Source organism: Crocuta crocuta, unplaced genomic scaffold, assembly GCF_008692635.1.
Source record: "Crocuta crocuta isolate KB4526 unplaced genomic scaffold, BGI_CrCroc_1.0 scaffold388, whole genome shotgun sequence".
Classification (NCBI taxonomy): Eukaryota; Metazoa; Chordata; class Mammalia; order Carnivora; family Hyaenidae; genus Crocuta; species Crocuta crocuta.
In genome coordinates this window covers 582,273-599,721 of record NW_027528867.1, presented here as the reverse complement: position 1 = coordinate 599,721, position 17,449 = coordinate 582,273, and the positions used below count along the sequence as shown (strand labels likewise).

At 44.9% G+C, this 17,449-nt stretch overlaps 1 protein-coding gene across 1 annotated transcript in view; it reads left to right on the top strand.

Annotated features, from left to right (window-relative positions):
- HYDIN (HYDIN axonemal central pair apparatus protein) overlaps positions 1 to 17,449 on the top strand; it is a 334,542-nt gene that overhangs the window by 225,885 nt on the left and 91,208 nt on the right. Inside the window, exons 37-43 of the mRNA XM_077756337.1 lie at positions 2,104 to 2,283; positions 2,708 to 2,878; positions 5,793 to 5,963; positions 8,092 to 8,303; positions 13,248 to 13,385; positions 14,794 to 14,977; positions 17,251 to 17,392. Coding sequence (XP_077612463.1) covers positions 2,104 to 2,283; positions 2,708 to 2,878; positions 5,793 to 5,963; positions 8,092 to 8,303; positions 13,248 to 13,385; positions 14,794 to 14,977; positions 17,251 to 17,392 — 1,198 coding nt within the window. The remainder of the gene's footprint in view (positions 1 to 2,103; positions 2,284 to 2,707; positions 2,879 to 5,792; positions 5,964 to 8,091; positions 8,304 to 13,247; positions 13,386 to 14,793; positions 14,978 to 17,250; positions 17,393 to 17,449) is intronic.

The following is a 17,449-nucleotide window of genomic DNA, read 5'->3' as shown; positions in this document are numbered from 1 at the left end:
ACTTGGAAATGTGCCCTCCCTGTTCTTACTTGCTCTCTTTTTCTGTGTAATAGTAATCACACATAGAATTGTTTTCTTCATACCTATCTCCCCACACACACAAATAAGAAGCCCCCATAAAGACAGTGATCACACATTCCCTGCTTGTAAACCCAAAGCATGGAACAGCACATGGTACATCATAGTGCCCAATAAACATGTGTTGTAACAGTGAATGAATGAATTGAATGGATTCTATTTTCTTCTGCCCCTGGGCTTGTCTTGTGTCTCAAGGGAGCGAGTCAGAAAATACTAGTTCATCTTAAAAGAAGAGATACGAGAAGAAGACTGCTTCTCCCCCAGTCTCCTGGTCAGTGTCATTGAGCACTATTAGTTTGCCGGAAATGCCATCACAAAGACCACAGACTTGGTGGCTTAATGAACAGAAGTTTATTTTCTCATAGTTTGGGAGGCTCGATGTCTAGGGTCCAGGTGTCAGCTGGGTCACTGTCTGTAGAACCTCCTTCCTTGGCTTGTAACTGGCTGTCTTCCCCTGGTGTTCACGTGGTCTTCTGTCTGTGTGTCTGTCCTAATCTCTTCTTAAAGAACGCCATTCATACTCGAGTGTGGTTGGAATCAGGCACCCATATGACCCCATTTTAACTTTATTACATAGCCACCTTCTGAGGTACTGGGAAGTTAGGATTTCAACCAATGAATTTTAGGGGAACTAGTTAAGCCTATAACAAGCACCAGCAGTGTTCCAAGAACAGACCTGAAGTACTATAAACAGATCAGTGAAATAAGACCCTGTCTTTGCGAGACCACAGCCAGGAAGGAGGTGGGAGGAAAGACACTGAAACTCAGAACCACTGGGGCAGAAAGCTGGGGCCAGGGGGGCAGGGGAGGCTGTCATGTACAAAGGTCATCATGAAATCAGAGAAGCGCCCTATCGCTCTCATCCCCATCCTTACACAGTACAGTTGTGGGTTCATTTTCTCATTTGGCCCATTGAAAGGTGGCCAAAAATGGGGACCCAGGGGTGCACAGGGAGCCAGGAAGGTGCATGCTCTGCTTTTCCCCAGGGCTTCCCTGCGTCTGTGCTCCTTCTGCTCACGTGCAGATCGTCCTCCATGTTTCCCACACCACGGCCAGGGAGGCCAGTCCCCAGAGAGGTCCAACCTCTCTGCCTCAGATCCAACTTCTAAACAAGCACAGTGTCTCCCCCCTACCCTTGTAAGGGAGGTTATTCTGTACAATCACAGCCCAACACCCCCACTGAAATTGTGAGGAGGGTACTGGGCAGACAAATTGGTAGGTGTACTTGGCAAGGATGTAGACAAATGTTCATGACAGATTTAGGGGAAAAACAGGCTACAAATTGGTGTATACAATGTGATCCCAAGTTCAGCTTTGAAACATGTAAAATTAACCATCTGGAGGCTGCCACACTGTGGTCCTGGTCTCATAAAGTCCAGCTGCAACTCCTCAGTCACCGTTTCTTGGTCTATTTACATCTCTTTTGCAGATGAATTGTATGATTCTTGCTCTTCTGAAATTTCTAAATTATCTGGAGAAAGTATGTAATTTTACTTTTTTAATGTTAAGATGTAGAAACACTCTGGGCAAAGAAACTTTTTTTAAAGTTTATTTATTTATTTTGAATGAGAGAGAGAGAACCAACGCGGGAGGGGTGGCAGGCAGAGAGATAGGGAGACAGAGGATCTGACAGCAGGCTCTTTGCTGTCAGCACAGAGCCCAACACAGGGCTGGAACCCACGAACCGTGAGATCATGACCTGAGTCAAAATCAGATGCTTAACCAACTGAGCCATCCAGGTGCCCCTGGGTATAAAAATTCCTAGATGGGGCTCAATAAATAACCATTAAATGAATGATTGAATTAAAAAATAAATAAATGAGCTTCCTGCTTTCAGAAAAAAAAAAAAAGAAATTTCTTAACAGCCAACTGACTGCAGATCTTGTTTCTTGGGTTTGGCTAGTCCAGGGTGATGGTAACCAGGTCAGTGATTTCTCCACTTTGTCTCTTTCTCTTTCCATACCCATCTCCCTTGCCCCCTTTCCAACTCTTCACCACATATTTTTGTCCTTGGCTCTCTGGCAGAAGAGGAAGATATACCCTTATCAGAACAAGGCACCTCTGCCAGTACGAAGAGGACTTCACTGAGCCAAGGGATCTCTGTCACGTCCAACCTGGAAGAGAGGCACATCCCCATGGTCGAGTCTAAGACCTACCCAGATGAAGATGAGGATGAGGAAAGCCTGGAAAAAATAATGTTTCAAAGTAACCAAACATTGTAATGTTTTGGCACCGGTTCTCTCTAAGCAGAAGTGGGAAGACTGTGCAATGCCTTTTTTACTTTTCTCCCTAAAATGCACCCTCAAGCTTTTTAGCACTACTGTGTATTAATTCTGTAGTAGGAATATGCCATCACTGATTCAGCAGTTTCCTTTAGTGTTGCACATTCTGCTAGTTTCCAGTATTGTTTTTTCAGCAGGAGAGATTCCCCCAGAAACAGAATTAACAGTCAATAAGAGTATCTGTATTTTCAATTCTGGNGGAGTTGTGGCAACATGTGCAGCAGATGATTTGTCATCATGCCACAACAGTGTTCAAAAAGAAAGAGTGGGTCTCCTTTCCATCAGAGAATGTGAATTCTGGGTGTGCCCACGGGACGCACTTGTACACATATATTTTTAATTTGCAGCTGACAAGTTACAGAGCATTGACAGCCACTCGACAGAAGTTGGAGAAGTAGAGAACAACCCAGTGAGCAAGGCAATCGCTCGCCACCTGGGCATTGATATTTCTGCAGAAGGTCGCATGGCCAAGAACAGGAAGGGCATTGCCATTATCGTCCATGGGACGCCCTTGTCAGGTATGTCACATCTCTGAAGGGTTGTCACTTTAGGGTTTATGGTGGAGTTCACACATATAATTTTTGAGACAACAAAAGAATTTTTTTAAATTTGTATACTACAAGACTAACCCAAAACTTTTATTTTTTTTTCTTTTTTTAAAATAGTTTATTGTCAAGTTGGTTTCCATATAACACCCAGTGCTCATCCCCACAAGTGCCCTCCTCCATGCCCATCACCCCCCATCGCCTCTCCCCCCCATCTGCCCTAACTTTATTCTTGGCATTCAAGAGTCTCTCATGGTGTGCCTCCCTCCCTCTCCTCCACTATTTTTCCCCTTCTTTTCACCCATGGTCCTCCATTAAGTTCCTCCTAGTCCTCCTATATGTGTGGACATATGATATCTGTCCTTCTCTTCCTGGCTTATTTCGCTCAGCATAACACCCTCAAGTTCCATCCGTGTTGCTACACATGGCCAGATTTCATTCTTTCTCTTTGCCATGTAGTATTCCATTGTATAGATAAACCACACCTTCTTGATCTATTCATCAGCTGATGGACACTTAGGTTCTTTCCATGTTTTGGCTATTGTTGAGAGTGCTGCTATGAGCATTGGGGTACATGTGCTCCTTTGCATCAGCACTCCTGTATCCCACAGATTAATAGTAAGGGGATGGGGACTATCCCAAAACTTTTAAATTGCCAACCTCAGATATACAGGGTTAAAGAAAGAGCAGGGACACCTTATTTTTAATTAATACAGCTCTGAATTATTTGAGCTTATATTCTTTCAATAATGTAAAAACATTAAAATATTAGAGAAAAATATGAGACATTAAGTTATTTAGAAAGAGAAAGGGAAAAAATAAAAAATGATAAAACAAGAGGGGAGGGGAAAATATGTGCAAACTCCTTCAACTGGAAATATTACTTCTATAAATGTACCTTAAGAAAATATTTAGTGATGTGGACAAAGATTAACTGCATGAATGTTCACTTCAGCATTGCTTACCATAATAAAAAATTGGGAGCAAGTGAAGCATTCATTAGGGAAGACTAGTTAATTAAGCCTTACTGCATTCACATAGTAAGTTATTTTGCCACTAAAAACCCGTGTCCATAGCAGCATTATTCACAGTCACCAAAAGATAGAAACAGCTCTACTATCCACTGACAGATAAATGGAAAAACATAATATGACACAATGGGATATTATTCAGCCTCAAAAAAGAGGGAAACTCTGACTCATGCTACAATATAGATGAACACTGAAGACATTATACTAAGTGAAATCATCATGAAAGGACAATTGTTATAGGATTCTACTTATATGAAGTGCTTGGAGTAGTCAAATTCATAGAAACAGAAAGTAGAGTGGTAGTCTCCAGGGACTGGGGAAAGAGAAGAATGGGGACTTATTGTTTAATGGGTATAGAGTTTCCGTTTGAGAAGAATGAAAAAGTGCTGGAGGTGGATAGTGGTGATGATCGCACAATGGTATGAATGTACTTACACAACTTAAAATATGGTTAAACTGGTAAGTTTTGTGTATATATCACCAGAGATTTTTAAATGCCACAGAAGTGTCCTGAATGAATAGAAAGACATTCATGATATACCCAGAAAAAATGTCATACTTAGGATTTGTGATCTGTATTAATTTCCTGTTGCTACTGTAACAAATAACTACACATTTATTAAGTTGAAACGATGCAAATTTACTTTCTTTCTGAAGGTCAGAAATCTAAAATGTTTCAACAGGGCTGCATTCCTTCTGGAGGCTTCTGGGAGAGAACCCATTTCCTTGCTTTTTGTAGCTTCTAGAAATGTTGCCTGCATTCCATGGCTGGTGACCCCTTCTTCCATCCTCAAAACCAGTATTATAGCATCTTCTAGTCTCTCTTCCTTTTGGTTCATCATGATATCACCTGTTCTGACTCTGACCCTCCTGATATTTTCTCCTGTAAGGGCCCTTGGGATTACGTTGGCCCACCCAGATAACCCAGGATAATTTCCCATATCAGGATCCTTAACTGAATCGAAGGTGCTAAGCCCCTTTCACACATAATATATTCGCAGGTTGCAGGCATTTGGATGTGGATGTTTTGGGGGGGGGGGGCATTGTTCAACCTATCACATAACTCATCTCTTTATAAGAAATATAAATAAAGTAGTTACATATACTTACTTAGTAGTCATATGTTAACCATAATATGTCTGGGTGAGCAAATTATAGATCTTCTTTTTTCTGCCCTCCTGCTTGTTCTTTGAATTTTCTTTCTTTTTAACGAGCAGATATTTTGAAATGAGAAAAGAAAGATGAACACAAGTTATTCTTTAAACCAAAAAGTTCTTCCCATTAGAAGCAGAGACAGTAGGGGCGCCTGGGTGGCTTAGTCAGTTAAGCATCCGACTTTCACTTAGGTCATGATCTCATGGTTCGTGGGTTCGAGCCCCGCGTCGGGCTCTGTGCTGACTGACAGCTCAGAGCCTGGAGCCTGTTTCCAATTCTGTGTCTCCCTCTCTCTCTGACCCTCCCCTGCTCATGCCGTCTCTCTCTCTCTCTCCTAGAAATAAATAAAACATAAAAAAAAAAATTAAAAAAAAAAAGAAGCAGAGACAGTAGAGCTACAAGACTTTTTAAAAGTCATCTGATAGAATTACCATAGATGGAGGAGAAAATCCAGAGAGGAAACTGTTGCCATCACATGGCGCACACGCACAGGTGGTGGAATGAGAACAAGAATTGGTGGTCCTAACTTGCTATCTGGTCTTCCATCTCCTTTCTGCTGCCATCTCTGACTACACAAGAGATATAGAGGCAAAGGGCTTGAAGAAATCGCTTTACAGGGACCTCCATTCTAGAAGCTTCTTCTGTCTAGGACACTGAGCAACTGAGATCCAGGAAATTCAACTTCCTGACCTTTATTGCAGGGAAGTCAGCCACCGCAGTCAGCATGGCCAGGTACTACAACGCAGCCTGCTTGAACATCGACTCCATTGTGCTTGAAGCCATCTCCGATGGCAACAACATCCCGGGGATCCGGGCCCGTGAGCTCTGTATCAGGGCTGCCATAGAGCAGTCCATGAAGGAAGAAGAGTCAGGTAAGAGCCATTTTCCCTGACTTTCTGTGGTCAAGTAGCCAGCAGCCCACTGCTAATACCCATCTTCTCTCTGTCCCCCACTGAGCTTTTCTCCCATATCCTAGTTGATGGCTGACTTACAACATGCTGCCAACTTATAGCCCAGGGAAGACTTGTCTTCACTGAGCATCTACAGCTCTCTCTGCTGTTCAGACAGGCATGCACTTGGTGCTATGGGGAAAAGGACAATGAATAAGAGGTGGCCCACACCTTTGGGGGTGACATGTGGAAGAGAAACACACATGGGCTTGTTCAGAGCAGAGGGAAATAATGTGACAGGACCACTGACTTCTGTGAAAGGGCAACTTTGGGAAGGCTGGGGTCCGACAAGCTTGATCTGGGGAAGTTTTCATGGAAATGAGTTTTGAAGGACAGGCAAAGATGAAGTCAAGTACATTCCAGCTCAAGTAAGCAAGGAAGCTGACAGTAAATTAGAGGTGGGAAGGGAGGCTGAGTCCCATCTTGGTTGACCTTGATGCCAAGATTAGGAATTTGGGTTTGTTTTTTTTAAATGTTTATCATTTTTGAGACAGAGAGAGAGCAAGCAGGGGAGGAGCAGAGAGAGGGAGATACAGAATCAGAAGCAGGCTCTGAGCTAAAAGCACAGAGCCCAATGTGGGGCTCAAGCCCACGAACTGAGAGATCATGACCTGAGCTGAAGTCAGCCACTTAACCGACTGAGCCACCCAGGTGCCCCATTTGGGTTTTATTTTGAAGGAACAGAGGAGTCCGGCAGTTTTCACCCTCTGGGAGAAATGGTCAGAAAGCCATAGTAGGAAAGCAGCTCTTGCAATGTCTTGTAAAGGAAGCACGGGAGACGCCGAAAGTGAACAGGCTTGGGCCAGCTGACCCTCTAGCACCTGCGTGGCAGGAATTGAAAGATGGGGAGGCAGTCCAGACAGTCACCTAGGATTTCCAGTCATGGAAACCAGGAAGAGAATGATGTGGTTTACCAAGATAGTAAATGTGGGAGGAGAAGAAAGTTTCCTGGAGAGGAAAATTAATTAAGGGTTTGAACCCCATAGTAGTGTGGTCTGGGATGACCTGCCTACCAGAGGTGGAGAATTCTGGCTCCATCAGATAGTCTATGGACCTACAGAGCAGGAGAATGGCTGCTCAATGGGAAAATACACTGAAGTAGAGTGACTGCTCTGAGAGGAACCATTTTTATATAAATATTCATTCATAACAGCATAATATCATTTCTAATAGTGTGCCATGCCTGCTGGTTGATTGATAAAAGTGGCTGGCACTCTCAGACATGTCCCTTCCATATGTCTGCATAGGATGCTTAGGGAAACAGAAAATTCTTTGCTGAAAAGATTAGAGAAGGTGCTAGGCCACAGAGGTGCAGGACTCATGGCGAAGTGAGCAGGCACGGATGGCAAGAGGCTGGAGCCATCATGACTAGGCAGAGCCTGGGGGCACCAGGGGTGACGGGGCCTGGGTGAACCAGGAACCTGTCAACAGGATGTTGGTACAGCTGCTCCACTGGTGGCCTCAGGCCCTTTCTCCCCTACCACCCTCAGGTGCAGTATGGAGTCCTTGTACCTGTAACCAGCTCCCGGAGGAGGGACGGAGGGAGACGAGTGAAAAGATAAAGCAGAGAAAGGATAGTGACAGCTCTCAAAGGAGTTCTGAGGGCTTATTTGCTGAAATGGCCTACAAGGAATAAGGAGTCTTAGCAAGCCTGCCTGTGCTGGAGAAACGTGGAGGCTGCCTAGCGCACAGCTGTATCACCCCATCTGAGGTGTCAGCTTTCCAGGGCAGGGCTGCGGTGGACCAGCAGTTTAAGAAGTGCTTGCCCACAGGGCTGGAAGAGGAAGTGGGGCGGACTCACACGGGATCCACTGGGCAGATGGGCAGTGAAGAGCCCTGGGCTCTGGTCCAGCCTCTCCACTCACCTGTCCTCATCCAGCCTCGGTGTGTGGAGCCTCTTCCCCCAGCCCCTCCCTGCCAGCTGCAGATGGAGACAGCTGTGCACTCCTCAAGAGAATCACACAACCCCACTAGGATTTGTGCCATCCTCACTATTATTTTCTTGTCGTCCAGAGGCGACTTTTAATATAAACCCACTCTCTCTGTGTAGCCCACGAGGCTCCTTCAGGCCAAACTGCTTTGGGACAAACACGTCTGAGCAGTGAAACTCTGGGCAAGTTGACTTCAGAATCTACCCTATCCCCTGAAATAAAACCAGCGAAGACCGTGCGTGGGAGCATGATTATTGCCAAAAGCAAGGCGGAGAGCCACGGCTCTGGGTCTCAGAAGCAGCACCACCAGCACGCATCCGAAACACCACAGGTACAAATCAGGGCTACCCAGAAAGAAGGGTGGGATCCCTCCTCCTGCCCTTTCTCCTCAGCACCCCTCAGCCAAGTCAGCACCATGCCCTTGCTATGGGGGCTTTCACCAGGTTCACAGTGCAGGTCTTGCAAGGAGTGGTCATTCGTCAGGCATTCAGCAAGTGACTTTAACGTTTTAGGCACTGGGATTGAGTGCTGACAAAATGAAGATAAAGCAGAATCCCTGCACTTAAGCTGCACTAAGAGTCTGATGAAGGAGATAGCCACACATTCAAATATTTGCAATAAAATGAGATTGGTGGCAAAAGAGCTTTGTAAAAGGAATTAGCTTGAACTGTATGAAATTGCCAACATTCAACCATTGCAACAGCAATTTCATATGGTGCAGCCTAATACTAAAGGAATGCTAAGGATGAAACCATTCATATGAATTATGGGAGAGCTGCACAGGAGTCTTGGAAAGTCATAAAGAAATCAGAGAGTTTGAGCCTCAGCCAAGGGACTTTGAGAACAATCTTGGCAGAATCGCAGGTGTTGTGGCCAGACAGTGGATGGCACCATGAGAGGCAGGTGATGAGTCGTCAGTGGGAAATTCAAGTGAGTGTAGGCTTCCAAGATGTTTCAAAGAACAGGAAAAGAGACACGTTGTTAAAGGAGCAAATTTAGGGTCAGGAGAGTTGTTTCTTCAAAAGAAGCTGGAGGCACAAGCACGTATATAAAGAGAGGAGCTCCTGGAGGAGTGTAAGGTAACAATCCACCCAAGAGGGAATGAAATTCCTGGAAGAGACAGGGAGGGAAAGACTAAGCACAGCCAAAGGGAACAAGGGGCCAGCTCCTTCTGGAGTCAGTAAAGGTGAAAACAGATACAGCTGCCTGTGGGGAAGTCAGGGTGGAGAGCAGAGGCTGGAGAAGATCTTGCTGAGTGGCTTTAGGATGTGTACAGGATGCGAAGCCTTTTGGGAAGCATTGAGGAGGTTGGTGTTGCACAGCATGCTTGAGGAGAATGACAAAGCACTGATGTGTCCACCAGAAGGAAGAGAACCAGAAATGGGTGGTGGACAAAAGAAAAGACAGTTGAGAATGCTGATTCCCCAGCCAAGACAGGAAGCCATAACTTTGCAGTTTTAAGATTTCCCTAACCAGCAACTGGAAACTCATTCAGAGGTAGAAAGAGAAGTCATCATTGCAGGGGCAGGAGTGCACTCAGAACAAGGGGCAAGGGAGTTGAGAGTGGCGTCAGTATATGGGAAGTGCAGTCTATGGAGAGAAGGAATTAAGAGGAGGGCAGCAGAATGAAAGAAACAGAACATGAGGAAGAGTCTGTGGGTCTTGTTACCATTCCAAGAATGCAGTAGTAAGAGTGGGAGAGGCAAGCACTTCAGAGAAGGCTGCTGATGGAGACGGACTGGAGGTGAAGGCCCTTGCAGGAGAGGATCCCACATGTTGAATAGGGCAGGTGGATGGAAGTTTGGATAGGGCCGTGGACAGAATAGAAGGCAAGGCCTTCACATGAGAAGAGGTATGCAGGTTGGTTGGGGCATTCTGATGCCTCTGATCTTCATTTCAGTCCCTCCCTCTTCTAACACCTTGAAAATTGGAACCATTGACTCAGTTTCCTTTGCAGCATCATTTAACCCTCTTTCTCAAGATCAAATACAGTGTTCATGGATGAACTAAAACTTGTATTTGTATTAAACAGGGTATCATGAGGAATCATTTTCTTGGATTGGGTTCCATCCATCTGGACAGTGAAGCAAGGCTTTTTAGAATATATCAAAGGCAATAGAAAATCCCAATTCTGATCCCAATCCCCTTGCAATAAATAGGGAACTTAGAGCCTGTTCAAGATCATCCCCACCCACATGGCTTCCCGTACTGCTCCAATGTGACAGGACTCATGCTTTGGACAACGGTCATCCTTTTGGCACGCTCCACCCGCAAATGGCTGTTCAGTTTTCTAAAGCTCTCCTAAAGCGTGAACTCTCCAATGACTTAAAGTTTAGTCATGTTGCAAATGGAAAGCAATGTATAATATGTCATATAATGATGATATGACTGTAATATAAGGTTATTTATTTATATATCACCGTGCTCTGGGAGAGCATTCACTGGAAATTCTGATCTTTTGAAAGACATTTAATACAACACTCTGACTTCTCAGGCCCATGCCCACCTCAGCTCCTCACTGCCATGGTCATGTTCAAGAACTTGTTCATTGTTATGCATAAACTCCAAGACCTCAACACTACACATCCTATGTCCTGACTACCATCTTCTAACCTTCCTTCCAAATGATTTACTCTGAGAAGTAACTGGTCCCATCCAAAACTCTAGTCCACATCTTCACTGCCTACCACCCCCTTCATTCCCTGTCTTACCTGGTTTGGAATCTGTGTCTGTCACTTTAGGTGCCCCCTTGCTCTCTTCCCCTTCATCACACTCTCCAAGCAAAACTTCAGCCCTGGTAAGCCCGATTCTCTACCTTTTCCATGCAGGGCGGCTGAACACAGCTGGAGACAATCCTCATCTCTCCTGAATGGTCTTTATTTAAAATTAGACCACAAATCTCAAGTGGACCCTTTGGTCTGCCCTAGTAAATTTGCCCTCTATCTCTTCAAGAAAACTATTTTATTTCGGTCATCACTCTCCAAACCCCTAAGACCCTTTCCTCTTCCTCATTCCCAGCTGATTATCTCTCTCCTGACTGCATGGAGGGAGCAGCAACAATGAGAAGACAAACACCATATTCTCCCACCACCAGACCTACGAGCTAGGGTGCACCCTAACCCAGCACTGCACCCTCCCTGCCACAGAGTCACTGCCCCTGCTCTCATTCCAGTCCCTGCATATGTGCACTGGACTCCACTCCTTCTCACTCAAGAGCTGAATTCCTGGGGCACCTGGGTGACTCAGTCAGTTAAGCGTCCGACTTCAGCTGAGGTCATGATATCACAGTTCATGGGTTCGAACCCCACATCAGCTCTGTGCTGACAACTAGCTCAGAGCCTGGAGCCTGTTTCAGATTCTGTAGCTCCCTCTCTCTCTCTTTCTCTCTGACCCTCCGCTGCTCATGCGCGCTTGCTCACTTGCTCTCTCTCTCTCTCTCTCTCTCTCTCAGAAATAAATTTTAAAAAAACATTAAAAAAGAGCTGAATTCCTGCAGTCATCCCCTCTCCCTCCAAATTGTTTTTTGCCCTATGTATTGATCCTTCTCATCAGCATCTATGCATGTTTTATTACCTCCCATCTTTAAAAATACTGTCCCAACATCGCAGATCTCCCTCCAGCTATTACGTCATGCCTCAACTCCTATTCAGGGCTGTTCCTCCAAAGAATTGCTGCATGCCTCCCTCCTCATCCTCAGCCCCCATTCTCTCTTTCGCCTATTCCAGTGAGGCATTTGTCCTTAACACCCCATGGATCACTCTTCTCAAGGTCTCTGGCATTCATCTTGCCAGATCCAGTGGCCAGTGTTCTGTCTTCCATCTCACGTGACCTCATAGCAGCTGATAAGTCCTCCTCCTGGATGTGCTTCTGGCCACAAGAACACCACACTCTTCTGCTTCCCCTCTGCCTCATTCAGGACTCCCCCTACTCCTGCAGCTTCTCTACCTTCTCTGTATCCTTAGGCTTTTGGAATAGGCTAGGACTGAGTTATCTGCTCTTTTCTTTTAGTTATCTACCTTTTCTCTATAGGTGATCTCATCCAGTTGATTACTTAAGTACTTAAATATTTTCAGGATGTGTGTGCCCCATTTATATCTCCAACCCTAATTTCTTGCCCACCTCAGTTTTACACATGCAAACTCACATTCAATATCTCTGTTGAGTGGCGTAGGCACATCTCAAAATGTATGTGTCTGAAAAGTGATTCTTGCCCCTCACCCAAAGCAGAACAAGACAAAACATTGCTCTTCCCTCAGTTTATTCTTTCTTGATAAATGACTTTACCATTTTCCCATTTGCTCAGACCAAAACCCAAAGGATCGTTCTTGGTGCCCTTCTTTCTTTCATTTCTTGGTGCCCAAGTCCTAGTGGGATGGGATGTAAGACAAAGTATCAGAGCCATTTCTCATCACTTCCACCATGACGTCCTTGTCCCTGCCACCATCAGCTCCTGCCTTGAACATGGAGATGTCTAACTAACTAGTCTTCCCGCTTCTGCTCTTGTCACCTCATCCAACAGGCACAGTGGTCTTTCAAAAATAACACTCAGATCATTTTCAGCCTAAAACATGCCAACAACTTCCCATAACACTTGGAATAATCCAAATTCCTTAATGTGGTCTGTAAGCCCTGACTATGTCTTAGACTTTAATTAAGCCTGACCTTCATCCCCATTGCTCACTCAGTGATTTATGCTGGGCTCCGACGTGCTCCCCCAGAGTCCATCAAGCACACTCGTGTTCGAGGAGCTTGCTGTTCCCTCACAGAAAGACTCTTCTCTCAAGATCTTGTCTCATTCTTTCATGTTGTTGTCCAATCCTGTCACTGTTCTCTTCGCCCTTACCTCATTCTTTTCTCCCTACCACTTGTCACTATCTCAGGCTATGTTACTGATTTGGATATTCACATGCCCCTTTTCTGTCCCCTCCATTTGAATTAAGGACCACACAGGCAGCAACATTGCCAGTGTTGTTTGTTGTTGTTTCCTAGTGCTAGAGGGGCCCCTTGTACCTAATAGGTGCCCAATATTTAGTGAATGAATAAACAAATGTATACATATACAAAGCACCTTCCACAGTGTTCCCACTTGAAGCTTAGGCAATTCTTTAAGGAAGATAGGAATCTCCCATTTTACAAAGCAATCCCCATTTTACAGTAGGGGAAATGAGGCCCAGAGAGATTATATGATTTCCACAAAGTCATATGGCTTCTAAGTGTGAGAGCTGCTGGGACATCAAGCTGGATTCTAACTCTTGATCCTTCTCCCACTCGACAGATTTCCTCCAGCCCTCTCCCTTCGGGGCCCACACAGCGCCGGCTCAGTGTCAGCGCCAGTATCGGAGGTGAGACTGGGCTCATGAGCTGTGTTCTCCCTGAGGACCTATTTACCCAGATCCTGGCTGATCGCATACAGGTATATCAGTGCCTACCTGCCCAGAGCTGCACAGTTCACACTCCATCCCTGCGCTGGGACCTGAGATTTCAGCCCACAGCCCACTCACAGCAGCTCAGAACTCAGGGATCTTGGAGAGGAAAGATGGGCTTCTTCACCCCCAACAGTCATTTGCTCTTGTCTTTTTAACAGCTCTTGTTAGTCCCTGGCCCTGGCACAGTCTGGTGCCTGAAGCTACTCTCCTTAAAGGACCAGTGAGCAGGTTACCTATTTTTTTTTTTAAATCATATTCATGATACAGCCCTGCAGTGGTATATTTAAAATCATAACATGAAGCCATGGAAAGTTAGAATTTGGAACCATATTAATTGCTGTAAAAACTTGTCTTCAAATTATTGAGAAAAGCAGATTATGAAATAGTATGGATAGCACAATTGCATTTCTATAAAAATATGTCTAAACGTATATCATACAAACAGTAAAAACTCTGAAAGTGCACATAACTTTGGTTATCTTTGGATAGCAGGATAATGGATTTTTAGTTCACTTTGTACATTTCTGAATTATTTTACAATGACATATTGCTTTTAAAGTCAAGAAACACAATAACCGGTTCTGGTTTAAAATTTTTTTTCATAAGCATTGTACAGTTAAAGAAAAGAAAACAAGATCAGCAGGATTTGGGAGGGTACCCCTAGGCCTGTTTGCTGCTTATGGGTTACAGAGAGCTAAATGGCTCACCAGGTCCTGGAGTTGTCCATTGGCCTTGGCTTTTCAAAGTAGGCCATGATATTAGTTGCATATTTAAATATAACAAAATGTGGCCTGAGGCTCCCAGAAGAGGAGATGTCATCACAGAAAATGACTCACATTAAGATTTGATAGCTACTGTGTTCATGGTGCTGTCACTCTCAGCTGACTGGAGGAAGATGGGCTGATAAGTGTGCTGGTCTTTCATGGAACCAGGTTAAATCACCAGTAACGCCCAAAGCAAGCCAGCAGAGTGGGGCTACTCAAAGTACTGATTTTTGATGAAACATGGAGTTGGCACTGCTTCGTTCATCTACGGTCTCACTACAAAGGAAAACAAACAAACAAACCCAGCAGTGGTTTAGTTTGCTCACTCTCACGTTTAGTTTGCTTTCCTTATTTCTATAGAGATAGAAGAAATATTTTACTCTATAAATATGTATGATGAAGCTCTTGCATGACTGATAATATATTTTTATTTTTGTCTCTTATTTTATAACAGCAAATTGATTGTAGCATGTGGAAGGGTGTTTTAATGGTATTTACATGGAGGCCCAATAGGTCAGCAGAACCCATTGCAGCGCCCAGTAAAACTACCCATAAAAGAACAAGCAACTTTCTCCATAGAGAACCCAGTAACTGTGGCCTTAGCTACTGTTCTTGCTCACTCTGGTTTCAGCTGAGTGACTGCTTCCGTGGAGTGGTGTTTGATAGCGTTGAGACCCTCTTTGCTCGGAACACGACTACAGCTCTCCTCTGCCTGCTAAAGGCCATCGGCAGCCGGGAGCACATCTATGTTATCAACATGGCCCAGGATTACACACTCATGAAGGCCCAGGAGAAAGCAAAAAAGGAGCAAGAGGGTAAGGCCCCATACCCTCCTGCGCTACCCTTCCCAAGTCCCAATAGCCCTTTCAACAGAGCCTTACGCTTTTTGAAATGCTTCTCCACTACAATCAGCCATTGTGCAAATGAAACTATTACATCTGCCACATCATCGGTGCTCACCTCTGCCCTGTAAGGTGACCAGAAGTTCTTATTTCTACTTTGCACCTGAGGGAACTGAACCATGGGTGACCTGTTGTGAGACTATCAGACGAGGAACGAACCCAGCCAGCCCTTCTTGTAACAGTCACATCCTCCATCCCCCAATATCACACTGCCTCCCTTCTCATCTTTTCTGTAATCACAGCCAACCCAGGGGTGACACATTACAAGTCCCATCCCGACTCAGGTGACCAATTAGCTTGTTGGTTTTGTTTAAGGCAACTGTGCATTTCCTGCAAAACTGGAGGTGTTGATAAATTGACAAAACAGCTTCTACGTCTTAGCCTCCTGTGTACCAAGCACTGCAGCCAACATTTTGTACACTTGAAATGTCTCTAAATGACACTGTGGGTTATTTAATCCTTACAGTAACCCTCTGGGGATCATTGTCCCCCTTTTACAGATGAGGAAAAGGAGGGGCTCAGAGACATCAACAGTGTAAGATCACACAGCAAATATTAGTAAAGTCTTTGTAACTCTGGGACTTTGCTTTTTTCTGTCATTTTAACAGTAGCCTGAAAAAAATTTCAGTAATTGAAAATTAAACACACACGCGCACAAACGCAAATTCAGAGTAATATTAGCTTAAGTTCCCAATTTAGTCAGAAGCAAACCTAGCAAATTTTGGTCCCCAAGGGAGGAGGTGACACTTTCCTTGGGAGGCATACTCTTGCCTCTGGCCTTAGCTCTGGTGACATCATTGCCTTTCCTTACTTGGCCTTACCGCTCTCTTCTGGAAAAATCTAAGCAAATCATAGTGCTTTCCCACTAAGGAAATAATAACAAACTTGAGCTCTCTTAGTTCTGAAACAGAACTTAAAAACCACTCCCTTACATTCTCATCCAGAGAAAAATTAGGAAGAAAACCCCAGCAGTGTTCCAACTTCTAGCTTCCTGCTTTTCCAGAAAGCATACTTCCCCATTACCATCAATTTGAAAGAAAGTATCACTTTTCATTTTCTCAGTTACCTGTAGATTGAGGCTTTTCACTGTTGCATTATGGATTCCTCTCCCTGAAATCATCTGCATTTGAAAAAAGTCTCAAGGCGGTATCCAGTAACATTATTACATTCAAATCGAATTTTTATTGAACATTTATGAATTTGCCAGGCACTGGGCTAGATGCTTTAGAGGATTGCCTATTTGGTCCCCAAGGCAGCCTGTGGAGAAAGGTCCATTATTTTTATCTGTTCCTAGCTCTTGGTAAGTGTCAGCGAAGGATCTTCAGAAAACATCTCTGAGCCCAAAGCACAGGCCTATGAGAAATAGAAGTTATAGAAAAGAAGCCGAGAGCCTTTGTGCTGGGCACGACCATGCTTCTGGACCTGGAATCTGTAGGGTGTGGAAGATGGTTCTCCTTGCTCTGCAAATGGTTCTGTCACCCTGAGGGCTCTGGCAACATGTGCTCAAAGTGCATTAAGTCCATGGGTGCTATATTACTTCCCTGTTGCTGCAGTAGTAAATTACAGACTTGACGCCTTCAAACAACACAGACTTGCTATCTTACATTTCTAGAAGTCAGAAGTCCTTAAAGCAGGGTGTGCACGGGGCTCCATTCTGTTGAAGGCTCCAGGGAGAGAATTCTTCTCCTTACCTACTCGAACTTCTAGAAGTCACCTGCATTCCGCAGCTCATCATCCCTACTTCACAGGCTTCTGACCTCTGCTTCCATTGCTACATCTCCTTCTCTGACCCTGACCCTCATGCCCCCCTCTTATAGGGACCTTTGTGATTATACTGGGCCTACTCAGATAATCCAGACAGTCTCCCCAAGGCAAGGTCCTTAACTTAATCACATCTACAGAATCTTTTCCCTCATACCAGGTAGTGTATTCACAGTTCTAGGAATTAGAACACAGACATCTTTGGGACTACTATTCAGCCTAGCACAGATGGAGGGCAGTTTTGGAACTGTGTGAGTGAAAAAAGGCCCACCAGAGATCAGGAATGGCCCCGCGGCACCACAGCCACCTCTCCCTGGCGCAGACCCTCCATACCCAATGTGGGCTGCAAGCTGAGCCACTAAGGGCCCTGCAGCCAAGACTGGTGAGTCACTTTCCCTCACTTTCCATCTCTGTTCCCTCCACAGAGAGCAAACGCAGGGAGGCAATTGAGAAAGAGAAGGAGCGTCTCCAAAATATGGACGAGGAAGAATATGATGCCATGACAGAGGAGGAGAAAATTGTGTTCAATCGAGAGGTTCAGCAGGCCCTCCGGGAAAGGAAGAAGAGGTCAGAATCAAGGGCTAGTCAGAGTGGAAGTGGTTCCCCCACTGCCACCCCCACCCC